Source organism: Salvelinus sp. IW2-2015, linkage group LG26 (assembly GCF_002910315.2).
Source record: "Salvelinus sp. IW2-2015 linkage group LG26, ASM291031v2, whole genome shotgun sequence".
In the NCBI taxonomy this organism is placed as follows: Eukaryota; Metazoa; Chordata; class Actinopteri; order Salmoniformes; family Salmonidae; genus Salvelinus; species Salvelinus sp. IW2-2015.
The window spans coordinates 18,497,881-18,518,820 of record NC_036866.1 but is presented as its reverse complement, the minus strand read 5'-3'; the positions used below and the strand labels follow the sequence as shown (position 1 = coordinate 18,518,820).

Sequence of the window (20,940 nt, the reverse complement as noted above, 5' to 3'; positions counted from 1 at the left end):
ATTACGGCTAGTCAAGGGTACACTCCAACACAGACATAATTTACAAATTAAGCATGTGTTTAGTGTCAGCCAGATCAGAGGCAGTAGGGATGACCAGGGATGTTCTCTTGGTAAGTGTGTGAATTGGACCATTTTCTTGTCCTGTTAAACATTCAAAATGTAACGAGTACTTTTGGGTGGCAGGGAAAATGTATGGAGTTGTAAGTACTTTACACCACTTTCTAGGGAGACTATGACTTCCAGGAGTGTCCAAATTAAAACAATTAGGGGRAAAAAACTCAGAATTGTTAATAACTACACCGTAATGTGACAATAACAAATACACCATATTTGAGAAACTAATCATCATTGTGTGTGTCATCATGCATGTCATGCGGTGACCTCCCATATATTTYCCCCCCATAGCCAATAGTAGTTGCACTGGTTGAAGAGTAGATAGATCTCATCTATTAATAAATTGGAGCGCGTTCTTGGGGAGTAGTCAATGAATTTGCGCGTAAATGGAAGAGGTAAATTCAAATCACCAGTGGGAACACCGCAACCGCAATATAAGTGCATGTTTACTCACTTTCCAGGATACTGTTGTTCAGGATATTCGAAGACCATACGCGTGACCGACCATGGTAACGTTGGTAGTGTATATAGTGATATATGCCTGTCCCAGGGTTTCCCAAACTCGGTGCACGTTTTGGTTTTTGCCATAGAGCTACACAGCTGATTCAAATAATCAACTTAGTATCAAGCAACGTTAGGGCAAAAACCAAAAAGTGCACCCGTTGGGCTCCTGATGCTGTCGGTGCGCACTCTGCAATGTTTTTGTTTTGTTTCCAATACTCTAGTATTCTTCGTTACATTTTTATTTCACCTTTTKACACGTTTATTACCCTGTCTATTTATAGTTTAGCCTACTCTATCGCCCCGGGAATATTATCTCAAGGACAGTTTCTGCCAGGTGGTTAGTCCATGTACCAAAGGGATTTGAAATTGAGATACTATTCTTAGATGGGGGGGGTCCATTGCTGGGAGAAGTTCTTTACTTCTCAATACACAATCTGGGTTCTTTACTTTATATACAACCAACAAAAAGTACAGATTTTTGGAGTAGTTGTACATTTTCACGCAACTAGACATAGTTAAAATAACCTACTCTATGTTGGGGCATGTTATAGCCCAACCCCTTCATGCTTTGTTTACATAAGTGTTTATTTTTTCTTCTGTTTTCCCCATGTCATCCAAATACAGTTAGCCTAGTATAATACAGACATTGAATGACAGGCCACCTAAACTCTTTAGCCTAAAAGCATATTGTGAAGAAAACAAGGGAACATTTTCTGTTGGGTATTATTGGATAGGCTATCCAAGTTATTCACTGTAGCTTAATGTTCAGCTGAAAAAGTCATTAAAAAAACGTTCAACTTCTAGTGACCTTTAGTTTTAATGTGATGGATTGTTTTTCAAAGGACACTCTAGGCCAGGGTTCTTTAACTGTCACATTTCACATGCTGCTCTATGCAGTCTAATTAACTATTATATACTAGAAATGACAACACGTGTATGTTCACTGACCGACTTTGAATGTCACCAAAGTATCTATTTCCTGTGAAATGTCACCCACTCTTTCTGCATTCCCAGTTTTGTCTTTCTTTACTGTCCTCCTACTAAAAGTTTAATTGAGAGGAATCCTGTGGTGGTAGAAACTGTGTCATCCTGAATGACAATTAGAGCCCAGTTATGCAGAGCAAAAAATATGTCAAGGTAATTAAGTATCTCTGTTTATTGAGGAAGTGTTACTAAGCCAACTGTGAACATTCCTCCAATATGAGCCTGTGGTCTGTAGTGCTTGAACATTTCCACAGCCTTAAGTTTACCCAACACTTTTATATATTAGCAGTCACAGCAACATATTGTTTAGAAAATACTTCTTGGTCAAGTAATTTTACTTGTAAAACATAATTTTGAATTGACAGCCTTCAGCTGACTACACAAATTCCTTCAACGCACGCACGCACGCACGCCACGCACGCACGCACGGCACGCACGCACGCACGCACGCACGCACGCACGCACCACGCACACACACACACACTCTGTTCATAGAGTGTCTTACATACCAACCTTCCAGTTTCCACACAGGAAACAATGCCCTGAAGTAACTCCTATAGGTGTGTACAGTGTTGAAGTGCCTCACTGGTAATGCACGAAGGACATATTTTATTCAGCACAACCTAAAGAGCTCTTTTTACAGAAGGAGCAGTGTTACATTTCGTTGTTTCAATATTCTTCCCCTGGCTGTCTAGGGGGGAAAAGTGAGCCTCTGTTTTACTGTACCGCTAAAGAGTCATTTTTGAGATTGGGCCAAAGAGAGGGAAAACTGGAAAAAKAAGAATGTTTCCCCCTATGTAAATACTGGCAGTTCTGTATGGACTATATTTAGAAGCACTCAATATTTGGCAAAGCTTCTACAAATATTAAGACGTGTTGCATTTTATGTAACAGAGTAGAGTGGAGACTAGTAAGAGAAAGAGCATTATATCAACTTCATGTCTATGTTATGTCTTCCTGAATTTTACTACCCTCCATGGAGAAAGGCAAGAACTTTAGTGTAGTGGTATGTATAGTAGTAATGTTCACATAGGCTAGAATAGAATACACCAGAGCAATGTATTCAGAAAGTTGGGCCATTGCGGTTTCTGCATTCTGATGCATTTGTATGACACTACAACATTTTATGGCAGCCTTGTTAGCGTCCATTAACATTACAATGGGTATATAAAGTCTAGAATGAGCATTATGGTGCATTTCCATGACACTACAACATTTTATGGCAGCAGTTGCAGCCCCCCATTAACATTGCAGGGGGAATATTTAAATAATGCTATATAACAGAAGGAATTGGAACAATATTCACAATTCTAAAAGTTGGCCCACTCTAAATGCATGTCTCTGGTAACAGCTCATAGACAGTTCCAAAACTATTTGCATTCTCAAAGCTCTTTTGCATCAATTCTGAATTTCAGTAAAGAGAGACAGAGACCATATTTTGTAAGTGTGTGAGAGGGTCTGTCTTATGGGTTATGGTAGAGCTATAACCCATAAGAAGAAAACCTTGGGGTCTCTTGTAGGTTTGAAGCGTTGGCATATTACTGGAGGCCTATTGTGGATATCCTTAATTCAGATAGGGGTGTGAGAGAATGGGYGTGGGTGGCAAGGTGACTCATGCTTTACGAGTTGTTGTTGCGTTACGGTGATAACTGATAGTTAGTTTTAGTATTTTTCTGTAGTGGGAGATGGTTTATGTGTTGATATCTTTAGTTTTGTAAGTATGACAGGGTGAGTTCTCTAACAAAGCATGAGAGAGGGAGCGGCAGTTAGAGTTCATTATTTGTTTTCTATGCTTCCAGTCATGATCAGGAGTGTCTGTTTGTCTACTCCACGGTGCTGGGTGTGACTGTGAGACCAGGCTGCCATCTGTGAGGCCCTAGCTAGAGATGGACATTGAGGTGGGCATCCAGGAGGAGGGCATGGAGGGCTCGTTGACCCTGCTGTCGTGGCTGGCGTCCTGTGTGATGGTGTTTGGAGGGACCCTGCCCTACGTGCCTCAGTACCAGGAGATCCAGAAGAGCAGCATCACTGAGGGATTCTCCACCCGCGTCTGTCTGCTTCTGCTCATCGCCAACATCCTACGCATCTTCTTCTGGTGAGGCCAGGATAGAGAGGGTTCACTGGGGACAGATTACATTGGGTATATGCACAGTGCACACATCCAGTGAAACTGCCAGGTGCTGTGTAGAGATAACAGTTAAAAGTAAACTATAAATTATTGTACAGTATGCTCACATGGTGACCTAATGAAACAATTCACTTGTGAGCATACAAGAGTGCATGTTTGTTTTGTTCCCTTGAAACATGGATAGAGAAGTGGCTTTAGAGGAAGTGAGAAGCATTCTCTGCGCTGACATTGTGTTTTGATTAACCACTGTAATGTTGTCTACCTACAGGATAGGGAAGCAGTTTGAACTGACTCTGCTCCTCCAGAGTGTAGTGATGATCATTACCATGCTGGCTATGCTCCATCTCTGCTGCAACATCCAGCACACCAACCGCGTCAGCACCAAACAGCGCCACTTCACAGGTAAGCCAACCAAACCATAAATACGTCAGGCAAATAGCCCTATTTCATTTGTATTATGCATGTATTATTATTACAGCTAGTGCTAAACAACAATAAATTAGGTCCCAACACCAAAAAACACCACCTCACAGGCAAATTGGTCTATTGCTGGGAAAAATATATTCTATTGCTAGGTAAATAAATATAATGCATGTACTTAACTTGACCACTCATCATATTTGAAAAATTAACACACAATTATAGTACAGTTGTGGCCAAAAGTTTTGAGAATGACACAAATAAGTTTGGTGCTTCAGTGTCTAGATATTTTTGTCAGATGTTACTATGGAATACTGAAGTATAATTACAAGCATTTCATAAGTGTCAAAGGCTTTTATTGACAATTACATGAAGTTGATGCAAAGAGTCAATATTTGCAGTGTTGACTCTTCTTTTTCAAGACCTCTGCAATCCGCCCTGGCATGCTGTCAATTAACTTCTGGGCCACATCCTGACTGATGGCAGGTCTTTCTTGCATAATCAATGCTTGGAGTTTGTCAGAATCTGTGGGTTTTTGTTTGTCGACCCGCCTCTTGAGGATTGACCACAAGTTCTCAATGGGATTAAGGTCTGGGGAGTTTCCTGGCCATGGACCCAAAATATCGATATTTTGTTCCCCGGGCCACTTTTGCCTTATGGCAAGGTGCTCCATCATGCTGGAAAAGGCATTGTTCGTCACCAAACTGTTCCTGGATGGTTGGGAGAAGTTGCTCTCGGATGATGTGTTGGTACCATTCTTTATTCATGGCTGTGTTCTTAGGCAAAATTGTGAGTGAGCCCACTCCCTTGGCTGAGAAGCAACCCCACACATGAATGGTCTCAGGATGCTTTAGTATTGGCATGACACAGGACTGATGGTAGCGCTCACCTTGTCTTCTCCGGACAAGTTTTTTTCCGGATGCCCCAAACAATTGGAAAGGGGATTCATCAGAGAAAATGACTTTACCCCAGTCCTAAGCAGTCCAATCCCTGTACCTTTTGCAGAATATCAGTCTGTCCCTGATGTTTTTCCTGGCTTCTTTGCTGCCCTTCTTGACACCAGGCCATCCTCCAAAAGTCTTCGCCTCACTGTGCGTTCAGATGCACTCACACCTGCCTGCTGCCATTCCTGAGCAAGCTCTTTACTGGTGGTGCCCCRATCCCGCAGCTGAATCAACTTTAGTAGACAGTCCAGGCGCTTGCTGGACTTTCTTGGGCGCCCTGAAGCCTTCTTCACAACAATTTAACAACTCTCCATGAAGTTCTTGATGACCGAGAAATGGTTGATTTAGGTGCAATCTTACTGGCAGCAATATCCTTGCCTGTGAAGCCCTTTTGCAAAGAGTCAAAGCAATGATGACAGCACATGTTTCCTTGCAGGTAACCATGGTTGACAGAGGAAGAACAATGATTCCAAGCATCACCTTCCTTTTGAAGCTTCCAGTCTGTTATTTGAACTCAATCAGCATGACAGAGTGATCTCCAGCCTTGTCCTTGTCAACACTCACACCTGTGTTAACGAGAGAATCACTGACATGGTGTCAGCTGGTCCTTTTGTGGCAGGGCTGAAATGCAGTGGAAATGTTTTTTGGGGATTCAGTTCATTTGCATGGCAAAGAGGGACTTTGAAATTAATTGCAATTCATCTGATCACTCTTCATAACATTCTGGAGTACATGCAAATTGCCATCATGCAAACTGAGGCAGCAGACTTTGTGAAAATTAATATTTGTGTCATTCTCAAAACTTTTGGCCACCACTGTACACATAAGCCTATGTAGTGGCGTTCAGTTTCAACTCTAAGCTCTTGCCAAAAGAGGGGGCCATAGGAGAAGGAATAATCACTCTAGAATCTTGCTCCCTCTCCCTCTCTCTGTCTTTTTCGCTCTCTCACTCACTCTCTCGCTCTCTATCGGTTTTATGTCATTTGTAGTTTTGATTGGTAGGTTTTATAGGCCAGATGGTAAACTATGTTTACGCCTGAGGTCCTTTGAGTTGAATGATGATCTTGTGGATTTAATTATGGGGATTGGTGTGTGTGAGAATAACAGGGAAATGGTGGATGGCTATAGTCACTGGGCTTTCACATAGAAGAGATTATTTCAGCTCTGGGGGTGAGAGTGTGTGTGGCCAGTGACAGGGGGTCTGCTCTATGTGAGTGTGAGAGAGAGAGAGAAATAGAGTGTGTGAGAGAGAGAGAGAGAATTTATGGATAATTGTGTTTTCACAGAACTACAGGTTGATTAAATCTCTTTCATTACATTTACATAGCCAATCTTAGGTCAGCTTTTTATTAATCTGACTGGGAACAAAATGAAATCTTGTAATATTACGATAATTCAAAGAGTGTGTTGTGTGTTATTAGATCCCTAACTCCTCGGCCCTAATAATGTATCTGTCACGTTGATTGATTAGTGAATAGATGCTAAGTTATTCATGTTGTACATATCGGTGAGTTATTGTGGGTTTGTGCATATGTGTGTGTGTGTGCTGTGTATCCATGCATGAGTCTGAGTTTGTGTTATACTGTAGATAATCCTTGTTTGGGCATAGGATATGTATGAGAGACACTGTGGTCTTGTAGTCTGCTGAGACACTGAGTTCCAGACTGATTCTGTTGTCCCCTGGTGGGAGCTGGAGAGTCCTCAGTCCATCTTTACTCACATCGATTGTCAGTACTGTATCATAGGAGCTCAGCAACCAAACCATTAGAGAACTCTGAACTGTTTTGAGTGCCCTGAATCACCCTGCCACAGACACTACAGGACAACAGATCGTCACTCCAGGCCTCTTCTTTCCGCTGAAGGGCAGGTCAGCTGTCTGATTTCAGAGGGGATGGAGGGGTGTGATGGTCCAGGCTCAGAATAGCCCTAACTTCCTCCCCAATCATTACTTTACTGTCCTTACCTCAGGAACATCCTGCTCTATGACAGCCGGGACAGCAGCACCTGTCCCCATCTAACCCGACCACATACTTACACAACACAACCACACACACATGCACGCACAGCAATAAACGTTCACAACCACACACACATGCACGCACAGCAATAAACGTTCACAACCACACACACACTGCATACAAAGCAACAATAAAACGTTCACAACCCACACACACAATGCACGCACAGCATAAACGTTCACAACACACACATCCTACGCACAGCATAAACGTTCACAACCACACACCATGCACAACAAAATAAACGTTACAACCACACACACATGCAATGCACAAAATAAACGTTCACAACCACACACACATGCACGCACAGCAATAAACGTTCACAACCCCAAACCAATGCACAAACAACAATAAACGTTCACAACCACACACACATGCACAAACAACAATAAACGTTCACAACCACACACACATGCACAAACAACAATAACCATTCACATCCATAAACACACATGCCGACAAGTACCAGCTTTCGGATAACATTTAGCTTCCTTTAGTAGAGGTTGTCTGAGGTCAGTAGGTAGTATATGGGGAGGGATTAAAATACATAGATATGCTATTGTGACCTTTTACCAACTTAGTTTTTTCATGCTGCATAGAGCACAGAAGATGCATAGAGGATGTTTCAGGAATGACAAACTAGGAAGTGTGAGGCTCACTGTTCTGATGGAGTGGGGAGTAGATGGAATGAAATTAGCATTTCTCCTCGCCCTAAAGAAAGGTTGATGTGGTCTATTGTCATTGAAAGTCMACATCATGTCTAGAGTGGCAAAAGGTGATTCACATTCTCTCCACAGTTTACCTCAGAAAGCTTATGGGCCTCATAATGTTTCCCGTTATAAATCAGACTTCTTAAAACTGTGCACACGTGAACGAGCATTATAACTCTGCCTGAAAAACACCCATCATTCACCTTTTATAGTGATAATAACGCCCTTATTTGCTGTATACATTGGAAGTATTGGAATTAGGCCAAGACAGTATCAAAAGGAAATAGCAATGCTTGGCAAACTTGATCAGATGTCTTTGGAGGTGTTGGCAGAATGTTTCCTTTTGCAGTGACATTTGCTGTATCTGACAGTTTCGGAAAGACCAAAATACATAGATCAAAATATTTGAAATAGCTTTTCTAATTATTACTGTTTAATGGGTCCATTTTAAATGAGAGATGGAACAAATGGTATTATAGGATAACTTGTTGTCGGCCTGTAGGCTATTTCGCGACACAAGTAGCCTATGAAACCATCCCAGTCGGAAAAGGTGAGAGATTTATTCTGCAATGATCATGGAAATGAAATAAATAATAGGAAATATGCGTATTTTTATTTTAGAATGCAAAGTAAGAAACATTTATTTCCCGCTCTTATCATTAATGGCAAATGTTTGCATATTGTTATTATATTTACACTATCGGTCAAATGTCTTGATGACATCTTTGCACACTCTTGGCATTCTCTCAACCAGCTTCACTTGGAATGATTTTCCAAAAGTCTTGAAGGAGTTCCCACATATGCTGAGCACTTGTTGGCTGCTTTTCCTTCACTCTGCAGTCCGACTCATCCCAAACCATCTCAAGTTGGTTGAGATCGGGGGATTGTGGAGGCCAGGTCATTTGATGCAGCACTCCATCACTCTCCTTCTTGGTAAAATAGCCCTTACACAGCCTGAAGGTGTGTTGGGTCATTGTCCAGTTGAAAAACATGTCCCACTAAGCCCAAACCAGATGGGAAGGCGTATCGCTGCAGAATGCTGTGGTAGCCATGCTGGTTAAGTGTGCCTTGAATTCTAAATAAATCACAGTCAGTGTCACCAGCAAAGCACCCCTACACCATAACACCTCCTCCTCCATGCTTTAAGGTGGGAAAAACACATGCGGAGATCATCCGTTCACCCACACCGCATCTCACAAAGACACRGCTGTAAGGAACCAAAAATCTCAAATTTGGACTCCAGACCAAAGGACACATTTCCACCGTCTAATGTCCATTGCTCGTGTTTCTTGGCCCAAGCAAGCCTTTTCTTCTTATTGAGGTCCTTTAGTAGTGGTTTCTTTGCAGCAATTCGACTATGAAAACCTGAATCACACAGTCTCCTCTGAACAGTTGATGTTGAGATGTGTCTGTTACTTGAACTCTGTGMAGCATTTATTAGGGCTGCAATTTCTGAGGCTGGAAATTCTAATGAACTTATCCTCTGCAGCAAAGGTAACTCTGGGTCTTTCTTTCCTGTGGCAGTCGTCATGAGAGCCAGTTTGATCATAGCACTTGATGTTTTTTGCAACTGCACTTGAAGAAACTTTCAAAGTTCTTGAAATGTTCTGTATTGACTGACCTTCATGTCATAAAGTAATGATGGACTGTCATTTCGCTTTGCTTATTTTAGCTGTTCTTGCCATAATATTGACTTGGTCTTTTACCAAATAGGGCTATCTTCTGTATAGCCCCCTACCTTGTCACAACACAACTGATTGGCTCAAACACATTAAGTTTGCCTGCATTAAAGTCCCYGGCCACTAGAAGCGCCGCTTCTGGATGAGTATTTTCTTGTTTGCTTATGGCCTTATAGAGTTGGTTGAGTGTGGTCTTAGTGCCCGCATCAGTCTGTGGTGGTAAATCGATGGCTACGAATAATATGGATGAGAACTCTCTTGGTAGATAGTGTGGTCTACAGATTATCATAAGGTACTCTACCTCAGGCGAGCAATACCTCGAGACTTTTTAAATATTAGACATCGCGCACCAGCTGTTATTGACAAATAGACACACACCCCCACCCCTCGTCTTACCTTCTCTGTTCTGCCGGTGCATGGAAAATCCCGCCAGCTCTATATTATCAGTGTCGCCGTTCAGCCACGACTCTGTGAAACATAAGATATTACAGTTTTTAATGTCCCGTTTGTAGGATAATCGTAGGTCATCAATTTTATTTTCCAATGATTGCACGTTAGACAGTAGGACGGATGGCAGTGGGAGTTTACTCGCTCACCTACGGATTCTCAGAAGGCAGCCCAATCTGCGCCCCCTTTTCCTCCGCCTTTTCTTCACGCAAATGTTGGGGATTTGGGCCTGTTCCCGGGAAAGCAGTATATCCTACTCGCCAGACTCGTTAAAGGAAAAATCTTCTTCCAGTTCGCGGTGAGTAGTCGCTTTTCTGATGTCCAGAAGTTATTTTTGGTCGTAATAGACGGTAGCAGCAACATTATGTACAAAATAAGTTGCATTATATAATGTTGCACAAAATTGCGCAGTTGGTTAGGACCATCTTACATGATTCCATATATGTTATTTCATAGTTTTTATGTCTTCACTATTATTCTTAAATGTAGAAAATGGTAAAAATAAATAAAAACCCTTGAATGAGTAGGTGTTCTAAAACTTTTGACCGGTAGTGTAGCTAGGCTATCTGTTTTTGTGTTATAAATAAGAGTGTCATATATTCCCCATTTTCACAAGGCTACTAGTTTTGTCTTTCTGCAATGCAATACTTCAACTTCTAGAAGCTGTGCTTATGCATGGTCTAAAGTTTGTTGGATGATAAGAACATTCTCACGTCAAGTTTTTATAAAGGCCAACTGTTCCGTGAAAACTGGTGCACGCATAATTTGGCGCATTTTTTTGTGCGTACACACGTTTGTAAATGAGGCCCCAGGTATGTTCCTCGGGTGACGACCTTGTGGCTCAGAGTTCCTGTACGGCTTAGCAGAGGATGGATACTGTATTGCTCTATACTGCTGTTAAAGCCAGTGTTGGCCTTGGCTAAGCTACAGTGACAACTCTTTTGAACAATGTGTTGTATGTTAACCTCACCCATCCTAAGCTTTTGATTTGCTTAATTGTTAGTGCATACGTTGTGTCTCTGTCCTGGTGTAGCATTAAATAAGAGCCTCCCTTCCAACCTCAAGAAAATAGAAACAATGTGCACCAATGATGATGCTATAGTAGGGTCATGTGTAATTGTTTAATAATTGAGTCTCATGTATAGTATGTTGTTCTAATGAAACAACAGAGCCCTCTACTGGTCATAACTGACCCTGTCTGTTCATATCGCTTTATCATACACTACCTGTGTTGAAAGTGAAGGAAATGGACTGATGTGTTGTTGACCCAGAGGTAGACTTCCTTGTGTAGTGATGTGACTGTACAGAGAGGACCTATGCCAGGTGCCTTAGTAGAGTGGTCTGTGTGTGTTTTTTGGGGTCGGTTTCATTGTGCTGAGTCAGTGTAGGGTCTCTACTGCAATGTGGGATGTGACTGCCAGTCTGTCTGCTGCTCAGGCAGTGTTATCTGTAGCGTGCAGCGTGCAGCATTGCAGCGAGGCGAATCAGGTGTGACCGCTCTCAGCACAGACAGAGTTTATTACTCCCCTGCATTTACATAAAAAGGTGTACACTTTAATTGAAGCCTAGATAACAGACATCCACTTAACAAGTCAAATGAAGCTAGCCAGGTGTATATGATTGAGTAGAGTACAGTTGGTGACATAAGCTAAATGTACACAGTAGCCAACACTTCAGTTTTCCCTAGTTTTGCTGAAGTTAGTTTTGCTGAAGATAACTTAATTGATATGTTTTGTGTTTGTCCATGTCTCTGATTTTGTGCTTGTTTTAGAATCATCCCCATGGGAAAGTTTGCATAAGCTCTGTCTCTGGTTAAGTGTTGGCCCTCTTAAACAAGAAGAGTGCTCAGTCCTTTTCTAGGAAAGGTTGAGTCAGACTACCGACAGTGGCTACTCCCACGGGGTCATATGAATTATTAAAATTCCAAGAAATACAGCAGATACCCAGCAGACTGACCTGTGAGTTAGAGAGTGGAAAAAGTGTGCCTGTGTCTGCTTTGTTTGCATTATATTGTATGAATTTGCGGGGATGTTTTTAATGGACATTTTTGTGGCACCCTTTAAAAATGTCAAATTGACATTGTGCAGAGTAGAATTCCAAATTATGGTGGCTCCTGTCCCCACTACACATTGACAGTTGCTGCACTGTGGGCCTGCCTGAATACCATTGGTTATTTGTAGATAGGTCAAAGATGAACTCATGAATATATAAATCTAAGTGCTCTGGTTCTGTCCATCTTCCCCCCTGGTCACATCAGTGTAAGATGAGAAAAGATGACCTATTCCACCAACACCATTGATCACTAGTTCTCTCATCACTCCAACAGTAGTGTCAATCCAGAGCAGACAGACATAGGGTTTATATGTGTTGTGCTTTCTCCCAGACTATTGATAGGCTACAAGGCTAGAGATCATCTCCCTGTTAACAACAGTATATCTCAATCCCCTCTTTGCAGCCATGTTTGTCTTTCCACCACTGTCCCATTAATTTCCCCCTGCCTTCCCTTGTCTCCAGTCTTTTGTCTCCCCCCTCCGTCATTCCCTCTCTCTCCATCCTGTGAGTGAGAGGATGACAAGTTAATGGTGTGGCAGACAGACGGTTGCTGATGATGGCTCCCGAAAGGCATATTCCTCTACCATCTGAATCAGTGAACGAGGCAAAGCATGGCTGACATTAGTTTACCCAGGGTCAGTGTTGAGCCAAACTTCACGGTCTATCAAAGAATGTAGAATATAATGTGGTGTTCAGAGGCCAAGACTGCCAAACCACAGGTTCTGATCGGTTCTTGAAGTATTTTCTAGTGTTTCCCTGGTCTGTTCTGATCCTAGTGTATGTCTACAGGCTGAACCTTCACCTCTCTGGCTGCCTCATTAAAGTAACCTCATCACACATCACACACAGGGAGCCCCTGGACACCTGCCGAGACCTATGCTGCAGCACCACGCTGCTCTCTCCTCCTCTCCGCTCCCCTGCTCTCCACTCCTCTCTCCTCCACTTCTCTCCGCTGCTCTCCTATCCCTTCTGCCCCCTTCCTCCTCTTCTCCCCTCCCCTCCTCTCACTCCCATTTTCCACAGATCTGAGACTGGAAATAGACACATCTCCAACTTGAAGACAGAGAGAGATACACACACACATATACACACACACACACACACACACACACACAAACACACAGTGTCAGACTCCTTGCACTATGAACCGCTTCTCTCACCCTATGGACCCATTAAAGACTATACCAGCACCTATCAAAAGCAAATTCAAATATCTCCCCTAATTTCATTAGATTACACATAAAAACCTGTGTAGTGTTATTCTGTGCTGTAGAACAGCTGTGATATGTCCGACAAAAGAGCTGTGACACAGTGAAGGGGTGTGTGTGCGCACATTTGTGTGTGTGCATGCAAGATGTCTGGTGACTGTTTTTGTGTGTTTGTTGTTGAGTGTACTCTTAGCCTCCAGAGTTCTGGTTGTGACGCAAACATGGGCTGCAGATTTTCCGGCCCTGTTTGTGCCCAGGGCTCTCCCAGAGGCAGACTCCAGTCTCCTCCACCTCGTCTCACACTGTTCTCATAGCCCCAAACCCTGCTTTCCAAACACAGCACCAGTTTATGTCACACCAAGAGAAACCAGCTCTGGTTTAGTGTAACGCCAGTCTTCCATTAAAAAGTGTGCTGCTGCTCTAACCTTGGGGCTGATTCCCCGTTGGCGCTGATACCCCTCATTGATTGTGTGGTTGCATGCTGTGCTACCCAGTAAGGGTGTGATTAGACAGAGTAGTCTGGTGCCTCCAGCCCTTTGACCCTGACAAGATCTTATTAATTAGCTATATTGACAATAATGATCCAACGCATACAGTCTCTCTCTCTCAATGCATGAATTGGCTTAACTCTGACCCCTGTGTTGCAACAATGGATTTTTTGCTCTCTCAGAATGTTGTTTCAGATCAAAGGAAGAATAATATATGCCAAAGCTGACAAAGACTGAACGGAGAATGCACAGAACTTCACAAACCTATTCAGACATGAAAGGAAGCACCTATTGTCTATCCTGTTCAACCCCTAGAGGAGGGCAAATGCCAGAGGACAGGCGAGCAAATAAGTGAAAAGGGGACACTAAAGGAGTGAAAAAGATTCATTTTGGTGGACTTATTATTAATATACATATTTTCTATTTTGCCCACTTTTTATCCCCAATTTTGTGATATCCAATTACGATCTTGTCTCATTGCTGCAACTCCCCAACGGGCTCGGGACAGATGAAGGTTGAGTCATGCGTCCTCCGAAACATGACCCGCCAAACTGCGCTTCTTAACACCCGCCCAATTAACCTGGAAGCCAGCTCCACCAATGTGTCGGAGGAAACACTGTTCAACTGACGACCAAAGTCATCCTGCAGGCGCCCGGCCCTCCACAAGGAGTCACTAGAGCCCCCCGGCCAAACCCTCCCCTAACCCAGACGATGCTGGGCCAATTGTGCATCGCCCTATGGGACTCCCGGTCACAGCCAGTTGTGACACAGCCTGGGATCAAACCCGGGTCTGTAGTGACGCCTCTCGCACTGCGATGCAGTGCCTTATACCACTGCGCCTCTCGGGAGGCTCCATTTCGGTGGACTTAAAGAGAGATTCAGAGAGCAAGGCTGACGAGGTTGAGGAAGTTACTTAGGATTTGTCTTGCTACAAAGGGGAATAGTAAAAAGAACATGGCCATGATGTCCTCCCCACGTTCTGAAATTGTGTTTTTGTCCCCCAGTTTTATCATTGGAATGTGATACAAAACAAGGCAACGGTGTGCTTTAGGACCATGCGGACACCTCCGAGCGGTCGGGTAGGCTGTTTGGAGTGTTTATCCGACTGGAAAAAAAACAAAAAAAAACAAGTTCTATAACCAAAGTTGTCCCCCTATCAATATGTCTTGGTGATGTGATCTTCCCAAGTCGTTGTCAGAAAACGCTCCCCTTCTTTGTCATCCAGCTTGCCCTTGTTGTCTCATTGCTCCATGGTAGCCCTGGGAGGGAGGTCTAACCACTGTGACCCCCACTGTCCCACACTGGGCTCTCTGATAGGAAGATARATGCACTGGGCAACTTTATTTCCTCTTTATTTATTTTATTGTTCATTTTAGACTGACTTTGAAGTAGGTTCAAAGTAGTTGGCATATACTGTTTTCTCTCTCCTTGTCTAATGTAATGTCTATTATACTTCATTTCTGTCCTATCCTGTCATTGTTCTCTCCTTTAATCTTTCATTTTTCACTCATTCCCCAACCCTCTCTATCCCTCCCTCTGTCCCAAATCAACTAGCCATTTAGCATTGCTACTGCAGTATATTTGAGACATAAATGAGTTAGTCAGTTAGTTAGTTGGTCCTAAATGGATCCCAGTCAGGTGTGTTGCTTGGCATTGTGTAGAGTAGAGCCTGGAGACTGGCATCATCAGCATGCTGCTGTGGGGAACCCTGCTGAAACCCTGCTGTAGTGCGTGTGTTACTGTCACTCTGCCCTTGACCCCATGCCACTCTTTCTCTCTCCCTCTCTCTGGCTTGCATGGTTGGTTATTATGTAACTTTTATCAGAGCTGCTTTGTTTTATTTATTCAATCTCTCTGTGTCTCTCTCTTTCTCTCTCTCTCACACACTATCGTTATCCTGTCCTGCAGTCTTAATCCCACTGTGTAACTTCCATTTAGCTCAGAGAACTAGAGATAAAACGCAGCCCTTTATTGGCTCTGTCCTTGTCTTGTCCTGATTCTACCTACTATATTAAAGGAATATTCCACCCCAAAACTATCTTTCGGTATTTGTTTCATTGGGTCATTGTTGATATAGTCCCACAATGTTTTGCATGTCAACAATCAAGTTTTTTAGATATACAGTGCATTCGGAAAGTATTCAGACCCCTTGACTTTTTCCATATTTTGTTACGTTACAGCCTAATTCTAAAATTGATTAAATTGTTTTTTTCCCCTCATCAATCTAACTGAAGTATTACATTTACATAAGTATTCAGACCCTTTACTTAGTACTTTGTTGAAGCACCTTTGGCAGTGATTACAGCCTTGAGTCTTCTTGGGTATGATGCTACAAGCTTGGCACACCTGTATTTGGGGAGTTTCTCCCATTTTTCTCTGCAGATCCTCTCAAGCTCTGTCAGGTTGGATGGAGAGCGTTGCTGCACAGCTATTTTTAGGTCTCTCCAGAGATAATCAATCAGGTTAAAGTCCGGGATCTGCCTGGGCCACTCAAGGACATTCAGAGACTTGTCCCGAAGCCACTCCTGCGTTGTCTTGGCTGTGTGCTTAGGGTTGTTGTCCTGTTGGAAGGTGAACCTTCACCCCAGTCTGAGGTCCTGAGTGCTCTGGAGCAGGTTTTCATCAAGGATTTCTATGTACTTTGCTCAGTTCATCTTTCCCTCTATCCTGAATAGTGTCCCAGTCCCTGCCACTGAATAACATCCCCACAGCATGATGCTGCCTCCACCATGCTTCACCGTAGTGATGGTGCCAGGTTTCCTCCAGACGTGACGCTTGGCATTCAGGCCAAAGAGTTCAATCTTGGTTTCATCAGAACAGAGAATCTTGTTTCTCATGGTCTGAGAGTCCTTTAGCTGCCGTTTGGCAAACTCCATGCGGGCTATCATGTGCCTTTTACTGAGAAGTGGCTTCCGTCTGGGGACTCTACCATAAAGTTCTAATTGGTGGAGTGCTGCAGAGATGGTTGTCCTTCTTGAAGGTTCTCACATCTCCACAGAGGAACTCTAGAGCTTTCTCAGAGTGACCTTCGGGTTCTTGGTCCCCTACCTGACCAAAGCCCTTCTCCCCGGATTGCTCAGTTTGGCCATGCAGCCAGCTCTAGGAAGAGTCTTGGTGGTTCCAGACTTCTTCCATTTAAGAATGATTGAGGCCACTGTGTTCTTGGGAACATTCAATGCTGCAGAAATGTTTTGGCATCCTTCCCCAGAAACATCTCAAGGATGATCAATGGAAACAGGATGCACCTGAGCTCAATTTTGAGTCTCATAGCAAAGGGTCTGAATACTTATGTAAATATGGTATTATTTATTCTTTAAAACCTGCTGAGGAAATTGTTTTCTTTAATCCATTTTAGAATAAGGCTGTAACGTAACAAAATGTGGAAAAAGTCAAGGGGTCTGAATACTTTCCAAAGGCACTGTATACATTTTTTTGAGAAAATCTCTTTCCATTTATTTAGCAACCTGTATGGCACAGCTGTCCTCAAATGAAACTGGTACATTTTTCTATTTATGCCAATCCTTTTCATACAATTTGTATCTTTAATATATGGCAAACAAACAAGTTCCCTCCCTTCCTCCTCTTCCACTTGCCTCCTGCATTTTCTACGGTAATGCTGCAATCAGTTGGTTGTAACATTGAATTGAGCAGACTGCCATATGTTTTCGATAGCTACATATGTGACATAACTACATTCTCTATTCATAATATAATTAATGCATACAGCACCAGTCAAAAGTTTGGACACACCTACTCATTCAAGGGTTTTTCTTTATTTTTACTATTCTACATTGTAGAATAATAGTGAAGACATCAAAACTATGAAAGAACACACTTGGAATCATGTAGTAATCAAAAAAGTGTTATACAAATCAAAATATATTTTATATTTGAGATTATTCAAAGTAGCCACCCTTTGCCTTGATGACAGCTTTGCACACTCTTGACATTCTCTCAACCAGCTTCACCTTGAATGCTTTTCAAACAGTCTTGAAGGAGTTCCCACAAATGCTGAGCACTTGTTGGCTGCTTTTTCATCATTCTGCAGTCCAACTCATCCCAAACCATATTAATTGGGTTGAGGTTGGGTGATTGTGGAGGCCAGTTCATCTCATGCATCACTCATCACTCTCCATCTTGGTCAAATAGCCCTTACACAGCCTGGATGTGTGTTAGGTCATTGTCCTCTTGAAAAACAAATGATAGTCCCACTAAGCGCAAACCAGATGGGATGGCGTATCGCTGCAGAATGCTGTGGTAGCCATGCAGTTTAAGTGTGCTTTGAATTCTAAATAAATCACTGACAGTGTCACCAGAAAAGCACCCCCACACCATCACACCTCCTCCTTCATGCTTCACGGTGGGAACCACACATGCTGAGATCTTCCATTCACCTATTCTGCATCTCACAAAGACATGGCGGTCCAAGACAAAAATCTCCCAATTTGGACTCCACCGGTCTAATGTCCATTGCTTGTGTTTCTTGGTCCAAGCAAGTCTGTTCTTCTTATTGGTGTCCTTTAGTAGTGGTTTCTTTGCAGCAATTCACRCAGTCTCCTCTGAACAGTTGATGTTGAGATGTGTCTGTTACTTGAACTCTGTGAAGCATTTATTTGGGCTGCAATCTGAAGTGCAGTTAACTCTAATAAACATATCCTTTGCAGCAGAGGTAACTTCTTCCTTTCCTGTGGCAGTCATGAGAGCCAATTTAATCATAGCGCTTGATGGTTTTTAGACTGCACTTGAAGAAACTTACAAAGATCTTGACATTTTCCAGATTGACTGACCTTCATGTCTTAAAGTAATGGTGGACTGTCGTTTCTCTTTGCCCCCACTCGGTGCTCCCGAGTGACGCAGCAGTCTAAGGCACTGCATCTCAGTGGAAGTCTCCCAAACAGATATAAAAATGGACTTAAACATAATAATTTCAAACCTTGCTTACATTTGTATACGATCACCTGTCTCTCTATAATGCATGGGAATACTTGGGAAAATATTTGCAAAATTAAAATAACTTGGAGCAGATTTCCTTGGTGTTTTTAGTCTTCTGTCCAACAATGACAAATAAAACCATCCCGCAGGCTGCTAGTTGGGGAACCCTGTCTTAGATTATTATGGGAAGTACCTTGAAAAGGCTTACCTACCTATGCCCACCTGCTTTAGTGAGCATTCAGGGATGTGATTGCCTTGGTTTGTGCTGCCTATGAAATCATCTTCCAGGATAAACTAGCGTGATACTACTATGCATCGGAATATTATAATGGTATGTACAGTATATGCAAATCAGTCCTCATCATTTATTTGAATGCATATTCATTAAACACAGAGGTGGGGGTTGATGAAGGGTCAACCTATAAGACAGAACACTGCAGCAGAACCACAAGACATTAGAATAGTACTGCAGTCATCTACTATATATAGCTAAATGAAAATATGGACATGCCTGAATGGCTAAATTACTTAGAAATTATATTTTATTTCAATTTAATTTGTGAACTTAGAGCTGCCTCATTGAATATGAACTTAATGACATAGCTATATCGGCACAGTCTTTGTCCTTGTTCAAAATATTGAGGGGTACAGTACATTTTCTTTCTAGTGTAGAGTTTGAATGGATCCACTTTCAGACCCACATTATTGCTCCCTGATCAGCAGTCATGTCCAGGTCAGTCTGTCTGGTACCCAGTCAGTCTCAGATGCTGTAATATAGCTGTAATCGAAACCCATTATCAAGTTCATTTAAATTTGACTTGATAAATTACAAATCCTACTTCTTGACCTGGGGCAAGATTTTAATGACACTTTTGCTCTGCTGTGTTCCTATGTAAACTGTGACATGACAGAGAGGTGATGCTTGAAGGTGGAACATGTGTCCATGCTTATGTGTGTGTGCATGTGAGTATGTGCACTTACATGCCTACTTGTGCAATATGAGAAAGGACAGTGGTCTAGTGTTTTTTAATGAGAGGCCAATCAGCCCACTATTTCTGAAGCTCTTGCATTATTCAAATGAGACCCACTGCTGACTGAGGGAGTACAGAAACCAGGCCCTCTGTGTCTGCTGCCTTCATTAAAACGTGTACACAACCCACAAACCTCCTCCTGCCCTGCCAGATGCCCTCTCACACAGCAGGCTCTCTGCCCATAGGCCATGGCACCTGGGCATAGGTGCCATGTTGTTAGGACTGCTAATGGTGAGGTACTGTAGGAGTCCCCTCACCAGTCAGTCTGAGTGATGTTGAGTAAAATATGTGCAGACCACACTGACCRTATGTAGGCCTAGCCAACTTCCTGTTTTTCTATTGGTTTGTCAGGCAGGTCTGATTTAATGGTTTATTATTCTGGATCCAACCTAGCTTGTGTTATATGTTCCCTTTGAACAATCAATACTCATGGGCGTACTGTTAGCTGAAAGGGCAGCATTTCTGTGCCCATGGTTGACCTATCCCAGAGTTATTGGCTCAGCTGACAGACAGAGACAGGATGGCTGGTTTGGCCATGGTGACCCTGCAGGTGAAAGGACAATGGGTCTAGTTGTCCTCGGGTCAGTTTGGAACGGGTCGCTATATTAAAAACATTTATTTATGTATATCGGGTCCGGATGGAAAATCCCAAGGTCCATTTCGTAACGGACCCGTGAAGACCTCTATTGCTAACACTAGCAGCTGTTAGTGCTGCTGAGCTGACTGTCTTACAGATGACTGGCAGAATGTATACCCTCTGGCATTCTAGATGTGGTTGAGCTGGACTCCGCTGTAGACCTACTGGCCCTGGGCTACCGACACTGTCACATGGATGTGTGAAGAATTTCCATTGAGTGCTTTGAGTTTTTCTACTGTTTTAGTAATTAAAATGTTTGATCTGAAGAGCTGGGGGGAAAAATAAGTGCACCTCACCTCCCCACTCCTCCTCCTTGATGTGGTGCCTCTTGTGTGGGTCTTTTGAAGTGCGGCTCGTCGACAAGTCTGCTCTGTAGTGATGTGCGGGATAACTCATAACCTACAGTCCCCGCAGTTATATCCGCAGGGCGGGTGGGCACGCGGGTTTAAGGTAATACAATATTGTGTGGATGAAGGCTGGGTGAGTGCGGTCATGTTAAATAAAGATTTTAAAAAATCGGTAAATGTATCATTCTTGTTCAATAAAGATCTATAGGCTACATTGAGGTTTTTCTTTCATTATTGTTATCTGAGGTTGGTGTGTAAGCCTAAGTTTTAACTGTACGCGTGCCAAATTCACGG

At 42.8% G+C, this 20,940-nt stretch overlaps 1 protein-coding gene across 2 annotated transcripts in view; it reads left to right on the top strand.

The window, feature by feature from the left end:
- Nucleotides 1-423: 423 nt before the first annotated feature.
- The window catches only part of LOC111952781 (solute carrier family 66 member 2-like), a 90,708-nt gene continuing 70,191 nt past the window's right edge, over nt 424-20,940 (top strand). Inside the window, exons 1-3 of one of the 2 annotated variants that reach the window (XM_023971686.1) lie at nt 424-509; nt 3,402-3,697; nt 3,999-4,132. In XM_023971686.1, coding sequence (XP_023827454.1) covers nt 3,489-3,697; nt 3,999-4,132 — 343 coding nt within the window. In that variant the 5' untranslated portion in view covers nt 424-509; nt 3,402-3,488. Of the gene's footprint in view, nt 624-3,401; nt 3,698-3,998; nt 4,133-20,940 lie in introns of both variants that reach the window. The other variant, XM_023971687.1, reaches the window with a different exon arrangement.